The sequence below is a fragment of the Ranitomeya imitator genome, chromosome 2 (assembly GCF_032444005.1).
Source record: "Ranitomeya imitator isolate aRanImi1 chromosome 2, aRanImi1.pri, whole genome shotgun sequence".
Lineage (NCBI taxonomy): Eukaryota > Metazoa > Chordata > Amphibia > Anura > Dendrobatidae > Ranitomeya > Ranitomeya imitator.
The window spans coordinates 751,253,661-751,268,325 of NC_091283.1; the positions used below are offsets into that span (position 1 = coordinate 751,253,661).

Sequence of the window (14,665 nt, forward strand, 5' to 3'; positions counted from 1 at the left end):
AAAAGGGGTTTGGAAAACCCCTTTTATTTAAGTAAAAACCACATTCAGGATATCAAAAAAATGTACACATTCTTTGGATAGCCAATATTATTCCTGCGTTTGCCAGTTATTGACATATACTCTGATAAGATGACAAGTCACTGGCACAGCAGAGCAAAAACGAAGGCCAGGAAGGGACCAGTTAGGGCTGGCATGATATATAGATGTAGGAGAAAATTGGATGAGAACAACATTTTTTTTTGTTATCTTAACACAGATTTAGATCAAAAATACCTTTACATACAGGAAAATCTACATTTTCTGGATTCAAATATAAGCAAGCATTAAAAAAGCTACTTCAAGAGCAACACATCAACAAATATATTCTTTACGCATAAATCTTCACTTTTCCAAGCCCACAAGCCCCCCCCCCCCCAAAAAAAAAAAAAATTATATATATATATATATATATATATATATATATATATATATATATATATATAATGCAGTTTTGCATAGCTATGGAATTTAATAAGGCACCTCCTGTGGAGAAAGCTTGCTTTGCTACATAGTATATCACAATATTATATCTTATCCTGAAATGTTCGGGATCATTTTTTATTTACCATAAGGAAATTCTATTAGCAGAATTCTGCAAAAAATAAGGCAGCGGCGCTGTGCCCTGTAAACCTGTAATAACCGTCTAATATGGTCAGATTGGAAATAGGATTTTATGAATACTGTATCAGCTGTGATCAGAGGTTCAATACTGTAGGAGGGGTGACAATAGGTAAAATACTGGACTAACTTGAAAATCTCTGAGTGTTTTTTGTACGTTTCTGTTAAGGCATACACTAGGTCATGACTTTCCATATTACTGGTCTTATTTGCCTCTGGAAGAGATAAACTGTGAAATGCATTCACCTTAGTTACAAGAGAAGGAAACGTGATAGGAACAGGGACCCCATTTCACATTACAGTTCAATGAGCCCCATTCTATAAAAATGGTTGTCCAGCCCCAGAAATACATAAAAATAAGCTTTAAATAGCAAGTTACATAACATACGGTCAGCCAGCCTCCTTCACATACTGCTGTGGCCATGTGCCGACACAGGAAATGCTGCCCAGTGAGGGCGACATGATCGGTGCAGCGTGTGAAGGAGGCCGACAGAATGTTCATTTCAATAGATGAGCCAGCCCCCTTCTCGGTGTATGAAAATTTTTTTTTTTTTACAGTAGCATGATGAATGAGATTTTTAAGTCTCATTCACATGTTTATTCCCCTCATGCAAATTAACCAGTAGTTCTTTTTAAAGCAGCATGTCAATTCTTACAGAGAATTTAACTGTTTCCCCCATGGACATCAACGCAAGAAAAAAAAACAACCAGTCTTCCACCAAAAAAAAAAAAAATAAAATAAGGGGGGGGGGGGGGGGGGTCAAAAACTGAGCGATTTTTTAATTTGACCATTATGTTTCTGGCTGATTTTTTTTCCTACTGAGAAAAATGCAATCGCCATAAAAGCACTGAACATACCCTTAAGGCTTAGTCGTGTACTTTTTCCTTGCTTGGACAACTACTTCAAGATTTTTCAAGTTTTTTTTTTTTTTTTTTTTTACCAAATGGACATCAGATCACCCAATTATGAGAATCCAAGAGTAGATAAAAGTCAACCTTTGATGAGAGTTTATGGACCAGCGGTATGGCGGAGTCACTGGCCCGAACTGTGCTGGGCTAGCCAAGGCTACAAGCAGAAGCAGCTTTACCTGTGCAGCATTGGAGGAGTGCCGGGGCTGAAGCTGGCTGTATTCAGAGACCCAGCTCATTTCGGCTTAGCACTCAAGCTCTACAGCAAAGAGCTTGCAGGCGCACGCTCCTCGACTTGGAAACAAGTCACCACTGATATCGGAAGTGGGTCTGAACCTGAGAGCAGCACAATATAGGGCAAGAAACCTGGATTTCACCAAGGTATCACTTACTGGACTGCTTGGTGCAGTTTTGATAGAATCAGTTTTGTCTTTCAGTGCTCAGAATGTTGAGCTGTGTATAACCCACCTGGAAGCTTATATGTACATTGTCAGGAAGCTCCCAGTCAGTGGTTGAGCACATGAGACCTAGTCAAGCAGTGATAATCTCCTGCTGATAAAACACTGATTGTATTGAATCTACAACAGCCTAATAAGTGACACATCCCTGTATCAGGCTTTCTTGCCTTATATTATGCTGCGCTCACATTAAATGGTAAAACCCTGCAGACCGCTTCCCTTTAAGCAACTAGTCTAGCGACTGCATTAAAAGTTTATGCCATCTTCGTTCTGAACCAAATAAGACCCATTCTTAACCCCTACAGAGCTCAACTACATTCCACATGTGTAATACCTATGAAATAAGTCTATGACGGGTAGTTTAGTCCTTTTAAGGCAAACTGGTTTTGTTGGTCCTGCAATTCTTATTCAATTTTATAAGGCCCCCTAGGTGGCATAAATTCTCCAATTCCAAATTACACCTGAAATGCTGGGCATGTACCATTTTTTTATAAAGAAATACTTTTTGTAATGCAACCTCATATACAATAATGCAGCTCCTCTAGATAGGACAAGAAATAACTTTGGCCTTGGTCTGTTGCTGTGGAGTCTCTTGATTATAGAACTATATAAAAAATATACAAATTATTTTTATGGCCAATTCCTTAATGCCCTGTACATATAATATAGATTTCATATGCCAGCCCACCAGCTTCACAACATTCGGTCCTTGAGTAAAAGTAATTAGCTTTTCAGAGGTTTCATCTCTTTTCGGTAGTATGATGAGCTCTTGAAGGTAATGAGTCCCCAGTGCAGATGTGCTTGTAATTACAAAGGATCATAAGGCGGCTCTAGGGTTCATAGGATGTCCAGAAAAACACTGCAACGTGGTCATATCATAGCCATGTTCTCGGATGTGCTGTGAGCATGAGGAGTTGCCGGGGTGCTGGTTCCTGCCTTGTAGCTCTTTGGTGCCCTGCTTGCTTTTAGGAGGACCAGGAAGGTATCGGTAGAGATTGCCCCAAATTCAAAGGCAAAAGTTCCATAGTAAATTAGAACATTTATTATGAAGGTCCATTCGCACAGAGCAGCCATATGTTGAAGCACAAAACCTTCCTGTATGAATAGGACACCACCTGAGAAAGTTAGGAGTTAAGGAAACGTAACAGAGCAAAACAAGAAACCAAAAGGTTTTACTGTAGGTCACATTAGAAACAGTATAAGGCAGCTTTCACACTGCGCTCCAGCACCCGGTCCTTGGTTTTGTTACATCTGAACCCCACGCAAAATGCGATTCAGGCGTATGATCCAACAGTGCCACAGACTATAATGGCGCCGACAGAGAGAACACATGCTTTGTCGTGTATAATTGTCAGGCATGGACGCCTACTGGAGATGGACACCCAGGCGAGGTCTACTACATCAGCCTGTCCACCTCCAGAAGGTGTATGCCCCAGAAAGTGACAAGACGGAGCATTTACTCTTTCAGCACCACTTATAGTCTATGGCCCCCATCAGAATCCCGTTTTGCAGGGGGATTGGATGCAAGCCCAGACAGGACCAATGAACAGGTGCCAAAACGGAGCGTGAAAGCACCCAAGGTTGTCAATCGCAATAAAACAAAGCAACAGACAAATATTTGCTTCTTTCTTTTGCAAACTCTTCAAATCAGATGAACATGGTTGTCAAAGCCGATTTTGAGGGTATTTAAAATAAAATATTTACTCAGACTAATACCCCAGAAAGAAATACAGCAAATATCCAGACTAACATCTCCATTAAAGAATTGCTCAGGACAGCCAGAAAATATAAGAGAAATCATTGTAGTTAGAAATGTGATTAGCCCATTCCCAGGTCAGTAATCCTCCTGTTATCAAGGTTTCAGCTGGGGAAAAAGGGAACAGCAATTACATTGTACAATATAAACCGATCCAAACAGCACAGCAAACAATTTAGTTTCTTTTAAATCTAATGTGAATATTCCTTATACATAGCAAGGTGAAACAATAGGTTTAGGGGCAAGGTCGTAGCTCAAAGTTCTGTTTATGACCAAAAACGATGAGTCAAAGTTCAATCACAACATATTGGTCTTGTAAGAAAGAATTCAGACAATGGAAAAGATCGACAATAGTACAAAATTTTCGCAACAAAACTGCGAAGTGGGAATCCAGCTAAACTTACATAGTGCTTTGTAAAACTATTTACTTTTTCTTCCCAGGAAAAATGGGAACTAGTGCCAGAGACTGCAGAGATTATAAACTTTATACTTCTTCCCTCTCTGGGAAAAGAAAAATCAAGAATAAAAACTAAAGCTGGCCACACAAATTAAAGGGAACATGTAGTCGGAAAATTACCTATTGTTTAAATTAGGTTTCTGTATTCTATTAGTAATAATGCAATTATCAGAAAGCCCACTGGGGCTTTTTTAGACTCATACTTCCCGTCTTTTCAGGTAGTGTTTACAGCAGTTTCCTTATCACAGTCAGAATTACAATTTCTGATAACAGAATCCACCAATCACAATACGTGAGGTCACAGCTGGACTCCTCCTCCTTCCTTCACAATGACCTTTGCACAGACTCATTAGGCAGTGTGCACACGGTCAGTAATTGGCAACACTATCGATGCAGCACATGTCCACTGTGTCCAAAGCGCTGCCGGGTTTTGAACGCAAGTGAATTCGCATATGTTCATTGAACCGTGCAGAATCACAGAATCCAATACATAGTACAGGTGAAATTTCTCCTGTGGAGACTGAGTCTCCACCAGATACATAGACATGCTGCGGTCTGGAAAGACGCGCCACATGTCGTTCTCCACAGGTAAGCTGCGGGAGTCTATGCACGCATGGTTGAGATGGGATTTCTTAAAATCCCACCCACTATGCTGTAACATCTGGACGCTGTGGGTTGGATGTTGCGGATGTACGCAGCGTCCATCCCGCAGCATTTACTGATGGTGGAAACATATCCTTAGATGCTTCAATATAAAAATATATGGTTTGGGTCTGTGCGCTGTGGCCAATATGTGTGCTGATTTCCTGAAACTGGAGGCTGGTCTATCTTAGCCCAAGAGTCCAGAGTGAATATTGCAAGTTCTCATTTTTATGAGCACAATAGTTAGCAAAACACTCATTCAGCTGTTGAAATTAGATTTTGCACTGTGCAGAGGATTGTTGTCCTCGGCGGCACATTCTCCTGGGTAAAAAGGACTCAAATTGTAGAGAACAATGGAGGCATTTGTCCACTGAACGATCCATTACAGATCACTCAGCGCGCATCATTCACTTTGGTCTGGTTACACTACACATCCCGCAGCCATAACCGGTTGTTGCATTGCATGGTTAGACAGACTGACCGCACAGAACAGTCTAGTAGATTGGCCTATGCACGCCAAACCTTACTCTCGGCAGCATATGTATTGTCTACACATGTGCTGTCAAGAACGATGCTTTTTAAAGTAAATGCAAACATCATTTGTCCCAACAAATGGGAACTTTGCTGTGTGATTGCTGCCTGATTATGCTGCCCTAGTGTTGGGAGACTACCATTCCTAGGAACATTCATTCACGATTATCAGCCAGTGTAAATGCACCCCATCCTCCCCTCGTCCCTGATAGAAGATATGCACACTCAGCTTAGTTTATGGTTAAATTGCTGACTCTTGTTCAGCGATTTGGGTTCAGATGTGATATCCTATTCTGACCTTTCCCTTTATGACCCATTTCTGCCCCATTATCTGCTGCAGCAGTGAGATTTTCTTCCTTTTACCTACATAGTAAATATGCATGTTTGGCCAATCTGAGCATGGATGTAAGGTATATATTGTTATATTGTATTGGGAGCAGTAGCATGGCTACCCGGGGGGGAGCTACGCTACTGTAACTATCGGCGTGTGCACAGTGCGCCGATACAGTTACATTCTGCAGCAGAGCAGGGAGAATCGATCAATGCCTATGGGGGCTACCTTATTACAGAGTCTGCCTATGGGGTGCTGCCTTATACTAGAGAGTCTGCCTAGGGGTGCTGCCTTGTGCTATAGAGTTGGCCTATGGGGGCTGCATTATACAATATAGAGTAGGAATATGGGGAGTGCATTATACAACCCCTGGCAAAAATTATGGAATCACCGGCCTTGGGGGATGTTCTTTCAGTTGTTTAATTTTGAAGAAAAAAAAGCAGATCACAGACATGGCACAAAACTAAAATCATTTCAAATGGCAACTTTCTGGCTTTAAGAAACACTAAAAGAAATCAAGAACAAAAAATGTGGTAGTCAGTAAAGTTTGTTTTTTTAAAATCAAGAATGGGGAAAAAAAAATTATGAAATCACCCTGTAAATTTTCATACCAAAAACTAACACATGCATCAAATTAGATCTGCTCGTTAGTCTGCATCTAAAAAAGGAGTGCTCACACCTTGAAGAGCTGTTGCACCAAGTGGACTGACATGAATCATGGCTCCAACACGAGAGATGTCAATTGAAACAAAGGAGAGGATTATCAAACTCTTAAAAGAGGGTAACTCATCACGCAATGTTGCCAAAGATGTTGGTTGTTCACAGTCAGCTGTGTCTAAAATCTGGACCAAATACAAACAACATGGGAAGGTTGTTAAAGGCAAACATACTGGTAGACCAAGGAAGACATCAAAGCGTCAAGGCCGGAAACTTAAAGCAGTATGTCTCCAAAACAGACATTGACTCCAGTGTCCACCCATTCGTTCCTCATTTGTTTTGTTGTGCATTTCCTGTGACCGAACTGTAAGAAACCGCCTAAAGGAAATGGGATTTACATACAGAAAAGCTAAACAAAAGCCATCATTAACACCTAAACAGAGAAGGTTACAAGGTTACAATGAGCTAAGGAAAAGCAATCGTGGACTGTGGATGACTGAATGAAAGTCATAATGAGTGATGAATCGCGAAGCTGCATTGGGCAAGGTGATGATGCTGGAACTTTTGTTTGGTGCCATTCTAATGAGATTTATAAAGATGACTGCCTGAAGCGAACATGCAAATTTCCATAGTCATTGATGATATGGGGCTGCATGTCAGGTAAAGGCACTGGGGAAATGGCTGTCATTACATCTTCAATAAATGCACAAGTTTATGTTAATATTTTGGACACTTTTCTTATCCCATCAATTGAAAGGATGTTTGGGGATGATTAAATCATTTTTCAAGATGATAATGCATCCTGCCATAGAGCAAAAACTGTGAAAACATTCCTTGAAAAAAAAAAAAGACATATGGTCAATGTCATGGCCTGCAAATGGTGGAAGTTGAAGAAAATGGTCCCTGACCAGGCTCCAACCTGCAATGTTGATCTGGCAACAGCAATCAGAGAAAGTTGGAGCCAGATTGATGAAGAGTACTGTTTGACACTCTAAGTCTATGCCTCAGAGACTGCAAGCTGTTATAAGAGCCAGAGGTGGTGCAACAAAATACTAGTAATGTTTTGGTGTGTTTTTTTGTTTGTTTGTTTTTCAGGATTCCATAATTTTTTCCTCAGAATTGAGTGATTCCATAATTTTTTCCCTATGCTTGGTTAAAAAAGTAACCATTACTGACTACCACATTTTTAGTTCTTGATTTCTTTTAGTGTTTCTTAAAGACAGAAAGTTGCCATCTGAAATTATATTAGTTTTGTGCCATGTCTGTGATCTGCTTTTTTTTTCTACAAAATTAAACAACTGAATGAACATTCTCCAAGGCCGGTGATTCCATAATTTTTGCCAGGGTTGTACTGTATGAAGGCCTGTGGGGAATGCATTATACAGTATTGAGGACTATCTGGTGCATTATACTATATGAAGGCCTATGAGCAGTGCATTAGACTATATTGAGGACTATCTGGTGCATTATACTAGAGGAGTGCATTATACTATATTGAGGACTATCTGGTGCATTATTCTATATGAAGGCTATCTAGGGGACCATCATACAGTGTTGAGATTACAGTGAGGGGGTCATCATACAGTGCTGGAGCCATCAAAGTTTGGGGGCTGCTAAGGGGTCAGTATACTGTGTGGCTGGTACTATACAGCAAGGGGGCATTATACTGTGTATAGAGGAGCTGTATGGGGGGACTCGGGACATTATTAAATGTGAAGTGGGTACTTATTGTTATAGGGGAACTCAGGTTACTGTGACTATCAAAGGGGCACACAGGACAATATTACTTTCTAGGGGCAAAATGTGGGCACTGTTTTCTAAGGCACTTGCACCCGGCATTACTATATTATAGAGGGGTGCTTTAGAATTTTGAGGGCACAGAGAACACACACAGTAGGTGCAGTAATAGCGACTCGAATGGCGGCAGCAGCAGCTCAGCATTGGGGTATCAGCAGGACAAGGGGTTTGTGCAGGTTGGGAATAGATGGTGATGGAGCTGGAATATGAGAAGTGAAATGTGTGTTTGTTGTATTCTCAGCAGCCGAGTCGTGGCTGGAAGAAGTTGTGCAAGTCTGGGCCAGATGGAAAACACAGGAAAAGTGAATGATTCCATCAGAAAGAACGTCAGCGGTAAGTCACCATCTATAACTGTACTGTAATCTCTTATATGTTCTGTAGGGCTGGTATTTACCACTGACCATATGGCGGTAATATCCATGTTGGTCTTTGTATAGGGATTATTTTCAGTAACAGCGCGGTCATCTGCTGAGGTTCTCCTCCACTATTAGGGGGCGTCACAGAGTTGTAATCAAGGTTACCTGGTTAGAGGCCCACTCGGAAGTTTCGTCCCCCCTGAACCAAAACCCTAGCTACGCCTCTGATTGGGAGGATTAGCAGTACTGCCAGCTTTTTCTGAGAGATTGGTTGTGACAGCAATGATGAGGCTTTACTGTTGACAACATGAAAAACAAGCAAAAGACGTAGTTGTACCAGATCATAAAAGACCAGATGAAATAGATATAAGGTCTAGGACGAAGTTCGTCCTTGCAGCGAGACCAGATAGCCACTTGTCTAGTTAATCACTTGCTTTTAAACAAACTATTTCTGTGTAATTTAGCCAACTAGTGACATTCACTGACTCATTGATGGAAAAAACAGGTTTTCCGTACCTCAAATGCAAGCCAAAGTACACAAGCACTAGATATTCCAATTGATTTTACTTTTGTAAGATATTTTGCTAAGCCGCAATAGATCAATGTAAAAGTGTTGGCTGTGCGGTCAATGGGGCAGATTCATCAAGACTGGCATATGACAAACTCGTGCCATGCCAGTCACCAAGTACACTGTGCAGAATTCATTAATAGGCATAGGCTACTTCAATTCGGTGCCTTTAATTAGTGGCACGCACCTCAGTGTGTAGCACCCGAAATGCTACTTCCAGTCACAGACTGTAGTAGTAGTATTTCTGGTGTAAAAAATTCTGGCAATATTTGATGGATTCAACAGGCGGTATAGTCATACCCCCGTTCCTCCCCAGATCAGCCCAATCCAAAGCAAAGCAGCAGCAAAACAGCAAAGGTTGCCAAAGTTTTGCCATATTACGCATTATGCAAAAAAAAAAAAAACTTTATCAAAGCTTTTACTCCACAAAAGTGGTGTTAAACCTTTGAAAACTGGCCCCATGTCCTTTTTCCCTACAGGTTTTTTTTATATATTTTATTGGTACCAGCACTCTTCCAGTTTGATCCAGGTGTCTTTAATAGGGAATGTGTCACCACATATGATCTATCCAAAATGTTAATATGGGCATACAGGTTATAGTTCCCCCTGCAAGTCTCATATCAAATGTCTTGCTGCTGAGAAAACTTTTATGATGTAGTTAGCAATAGCTCTATATACCACTCTGAATCACAAAATATTTATCAAAAAAATGTGGTAATAAAACTTAGCTTTTAAATACATATATCTTAAAACAGCCAAAATGAGAAAAAAAGTGCAGAAAGAATCTTGACCAGAGGAAATGCATTGGAAGTAGCATACCTTTCTACTGTGCCCATCACCAAGTGCACTGACAGTCCCTTCTCCTGGCTGGTTTGGTGAGACTATTCCAATTTAGTGATGGCCACATATGATGTGCCTACAAGTATAAAACTTTGGGTTTTGCAATGAGTGACATGTTTTTAGTACATGGTCTGATTTCAGTTATAGTCAATTCATTGCCAAGACCTACCGTATATGGTTCAATGTGTTGGTCAGTGTTGACTTGATATATATTACTGGTACAAGGTCTAATTTTTATAAATGGTCAAATCACGGTCAGGACCTAAATGGTCATGTGTGTTATTTAGTGATAACTATTTATTGTGTGTTCTTTGAGGTGCAGTGCTGCACATTTTCAGCACTTTTCTCATTTTGGCTGTTTTAAGATATACGGTACGTAATTTAAAGCCAAGTTTTAAAACTTATGTTACTTTTTATAAATTACCAATTCCAGGCTCTGGGGCGGATGTTGCCTGGAAGATGACTGCCTCCAGAGCTTGTTTTACATGAAGGGAGAGCTTTCAGGGAGACAAGTAACTAACAAAGAACAGAAGAAATTAAGTTTGTCTTTTTGCAAACACATTTTTTGCTTCTTTCAGCTCTGCTGTATTGCAATAATATTGCAGCCCTGTCTGCTTGTGAGCTGGAAGCGGAGAGGAACCTGCAGATGTAGGAGGTATGATCACACACAGCTCTGCAGTGAGATCAGGGGAGCAGAGAGCGACCACCCCAATTAAGGGGTTAAATGGCGGAAAAAATTGGCGTGGGCTCATGCACAATTTTCTCCGCCAGAGTAGTAAAGCCAGTGACTGAGGGCAGATATTAATAGCCTGGAGAGGGTCCATGGTTATTGGCCCCCCCCCCGGCTAAAAACATCTGCCCCCAGCCACCCCAGAAAAGGCACATCTGGAAGATGCGCATATTCTGGAACTTGGCCACTCTCTTCCCAATTTTTTCCGCCATTTAACCCCTTAATTTACTAGCTAGAACGGCCAAATTTTGCATAGACACACTACTGACATTAGTAGTGTGGAATATGCAAAAAAAAATGGTGATATAAGATGGTTTACTGTATGTAAACCAGGTCTCATATCATATCAGGTTTTAGGAAGGAGAAAGCAAAAGCCGGTAATTGAATTACCGGCTTTAAAGCTGTCTAGTGCTGGAAGAAATATATATATATATATATATATATATATATATATATATATATATATATATATATATATATATATATATATATATATATACATATATATACACACACACATATACCTATTCTATGTGTACACATTTATTCGACCTATTCTATTCTAAGCTGTCAGTGTGATTTTACTGTACACCGCACTGAATTACCGGCTTTTCTCTCTAACAGCGCTGCGTATTCCTCGCAAGTCACACTGCTGGTCCGTGTGTGATCCGTATTTTTGGGGCTTCCATAGACTTTCATTGGCGATTCTCGGCCGAGAAACGCTGACAATCGCAGCATGCTGCGATTTCACTCGGATCCTGAATACGGCCGAGAAAATATCGGATGATGGGAGCTGCCCCATTGATTAACATTGGGACGAGTGCTATGCGATTTTTTATCGCATTGCACTCGTCCGTATTACGGTCTAGTGTGACCCCGGCCTTATAGAAGTAGCTCTGGAGGATGTCCACTAAGTTAAAACATAACCTTTAATAAATATAAATAAAAACTCGGATCCTAACAAAACACATACATGAACAATACTAACGTGCTCAAGTGAACTAGTGCTCGAGATAAAAAATTGGGTCAGTCTTACCAATTTAAACGGACATATAGAAAGGATCCCTCAAAGTCCATGAGGGTGGTGGTTCCAGATGCTGAAGGCCAAGGGTAGGGAAAGGTACACTGCCACTGTCTTCCCTGTAAACCCTTAGAAGAACTCCTGTCCTGACAAGGACAGGCCCCGAGTGAGCCCTGCTATGGGAATCCACCAGCCAAAGTGTAACCCTAAATGTCTCTCTTCTCCCTACGCGTTTCAACTCCGATGGGGGAGCATCATCAGGGGTTACCTAAGCTGCAGACACAGCCAGCATCTTTTGATCTTTTTGGGGATCTCCCAGCCACTGCGGGACTCATTTAATACGGACTGATACGGACCTGTATGGACTTTTTTGGACTGTCCTGTTTAGGACTATTGAGGGGACCCATTGGTACCTCTTTGATCATATAACTCCCCTGATGATGCTCCCCCATCGGAGTTGAAACGCGTAGGGAGAAGAGAGACATTTAGGGTTACACTTTGGTTGGTGGATTCCCATAGCAGGGCTCACTCGGGGCCTGTCCTTTTCAGGACAGGAGTTCAACATGGAGGGTGGCAGGTCTCTTTGTCCTTCTGTATAGCACTCATGCACTTTAGCTCCCAAGCAGGCAAGTCCCCTGATGATTCCGCCTGCGAAGAAACGCGTCGGGACATTCCAGTAGGAAGAGTGCAGGGCATGATATTGCTCAGGGGTAGTTGTGGACTGCCCTTGTAAGGGCGGGAGCTCGGGAACGTAGGTTACAGTTAGCTTTTTAGGGTTTGACAGGGTATTGTCTCCCCACATCGCGGATTCATGGATTTTTCCACTCTGCGAACCATGGGCTATACCTACTTGAGCCACGGCATTTGGTGAGATTGTTCCTGTTTTTATATCTACGTAATATATGATTTTCACTTTATTTGCTTTATCCCCCTCCTGCCTGTTTATTATTTTTCTGATACCTGCCAATACCTATACACACAGGGTTACCTGGATTAACATTTTGCGCATTCATGTGCTTGTGTTATTAACCAGAGGTATCTTGTATGTGTGGAACAGTACATGCTGTATCTATAACTACTGTTCTCACTTACTCTCTATTTTGGTATCACCCATAGTGATGTTTTACCCTATAGGCTACATCATCTAATACCATTATAGTTTTCTTGCCTTGGGGTGACGTTATTTGTTTTTGTTATTGTTATATTAGTATTTTTACCTGATATAGAATAAAGGTTAAGTTTTAATTCCTACTAGAGCTGTGTTCCTAAAAGAGGTGGTCCACTACGTTTAAATAAGTATTTATGTAAATACATACTGCTGCCATATGTGCCTGTGAGCGGCGCTGTTCACATCACGTGACCCTGGCTGCAACTACAGCCGACATCACATCACCTTCTGGACTTCCTTGATGCACCCACTCGTCCTGATTGAGCGGTGTTTCTCCGCACATCACAGCCCAGTATCCAGCGAGCGCTTTCCTTCTCTCCTCTGCTTTCATTGGCCGCAAGCATGTGCTGGATAATGGGCTGTGACGGCCAAACACCATGCTCACGTGCCGCAATACTCAACATAAATTAGATCAGCTGCGCCCTCATTTAATACTCTTATTGGCAAGCAGGGTAGGGGGAGCGCCAGAGAGCTGCAAGTCCCTGACTTAAAAAGAAGTTGCGACAAGTGGATGAATCAAGGAAGCCTGGAAGCGGTGGTTGCAGCCGGGGTCATGCGATGCGAATAGCGCCACCCACAGCTCGGTCAATCAGAAGGAGACCGTGCGACTGGGTCATGCCTGGCTGAATGGAGGAAGTCCAGAAGTTGATGTGACATCAGATGTCAGAGGTGTCTGCTGTCGGGGGTCACGTGATGCCGTCTGAGCAAGCAGCGATAGCGCTGCTCACAGGCACATATGGCAGCAGTATTCATTTACAAAAACACTTATTTAAAAAGCGTAAATTGATGGGTGCATTATACAAGGTAGTGGATCACCTCTTTGCTATCTAATATATGTGGATCCCTTTCTTTACTGAAACCCTGCACCTGGTCAACATCTATCTGGAAAGACTTCTTTATGCCCTCAATTATGTTTAATATGCTCATAATGGCCATTTGTCAGCTGTTCTTTTCATTATACCATTTCCATTATTATTACCATTTATACTATAAAAAGATATAAAAAAGTGATAATGGCTTTTTAGAACACTACATGAATATAAGGTATGACAGCAAACACTACACAAATGCTCTTTACATGCACATTCTACACACTTCTATACATATAGCTGTTTGTGTAGTATTTGTGTGACCCATACATCACACATTAGGTAGACTAGATGGAGTAGAAGTTCAGAAGATATTCTTCCTCTCCTGCTCACACCCCAGCTCCGTCCCTACCGACATCATCTCTCCTTCCTCCTCTGCCACGACTCAAGTTCCCACTGCCATTACAAGTACAGTGAAAGTGGGTTTTTTTCTCTTCATGTAAAAAGGAGTTTACGAGAGTGCTTGGCATTTCTGTAAGCCCTACATACTTACATTTTCTGGAGGCTAATGGATTTGTAATATAATGGCTGACACACTGCAAGTTGGCCAGGTTCCCTGTTCTCTCAGACCTGCTCCATCTTGTAGACTGGTTCTTCTGGTAAGAATATTTTAGGCAGCGACAATCACACTCCATTACACGTTCATTGTGGGTAATATCTACATTTTTATGATTTGCTGCTAGTTCCAGCAAGTGTTCGAGTCTAAGTAGGCATCTCACGTAACACAATTGTTCATATAAACCAGGTAAGGGCGTTAATGAATCGCTGTTAAAGAAGCCGTACATTTCCCAATAATCTTTTTCATATAATAATGGGTCATCTGGGCTTAATTTTTATCACATTATTGGAATTTCTACCAGTCTTCTAAAGCAATATAAGGGAGGCATAAAGCTGAATATATTTTATAGCACATTTTAA

The 14,665-nt window shown here is 41.3% G+C and overlaps 1 protein-coding gene across 1 annotated transcript in view; it reads right to left on the reverse strand.

The window, feature by feature from the left end:
* Nucleotides 1-468: 468 nt before the first annotated feature.
* Nucleotides 469-14,665, reverse strand: part of LOC138665633 (transmembrane protein 150A-like) — a 176,067-nt gene continuing 161,870 nt past the window's right edge. The window contains exon 7 of the mRNA XM_069753285.1: nucleotides 469-3,139. Coding sequence (XP_069609386.1) covers nucleotides 2,895-3,139 — 245 coding nt within the window. The 3' untranslated portion in view covers nucleotides 469-2,894. The remainder of the gene's footprint in view (nucleotides 3,140-14,665) is intronic.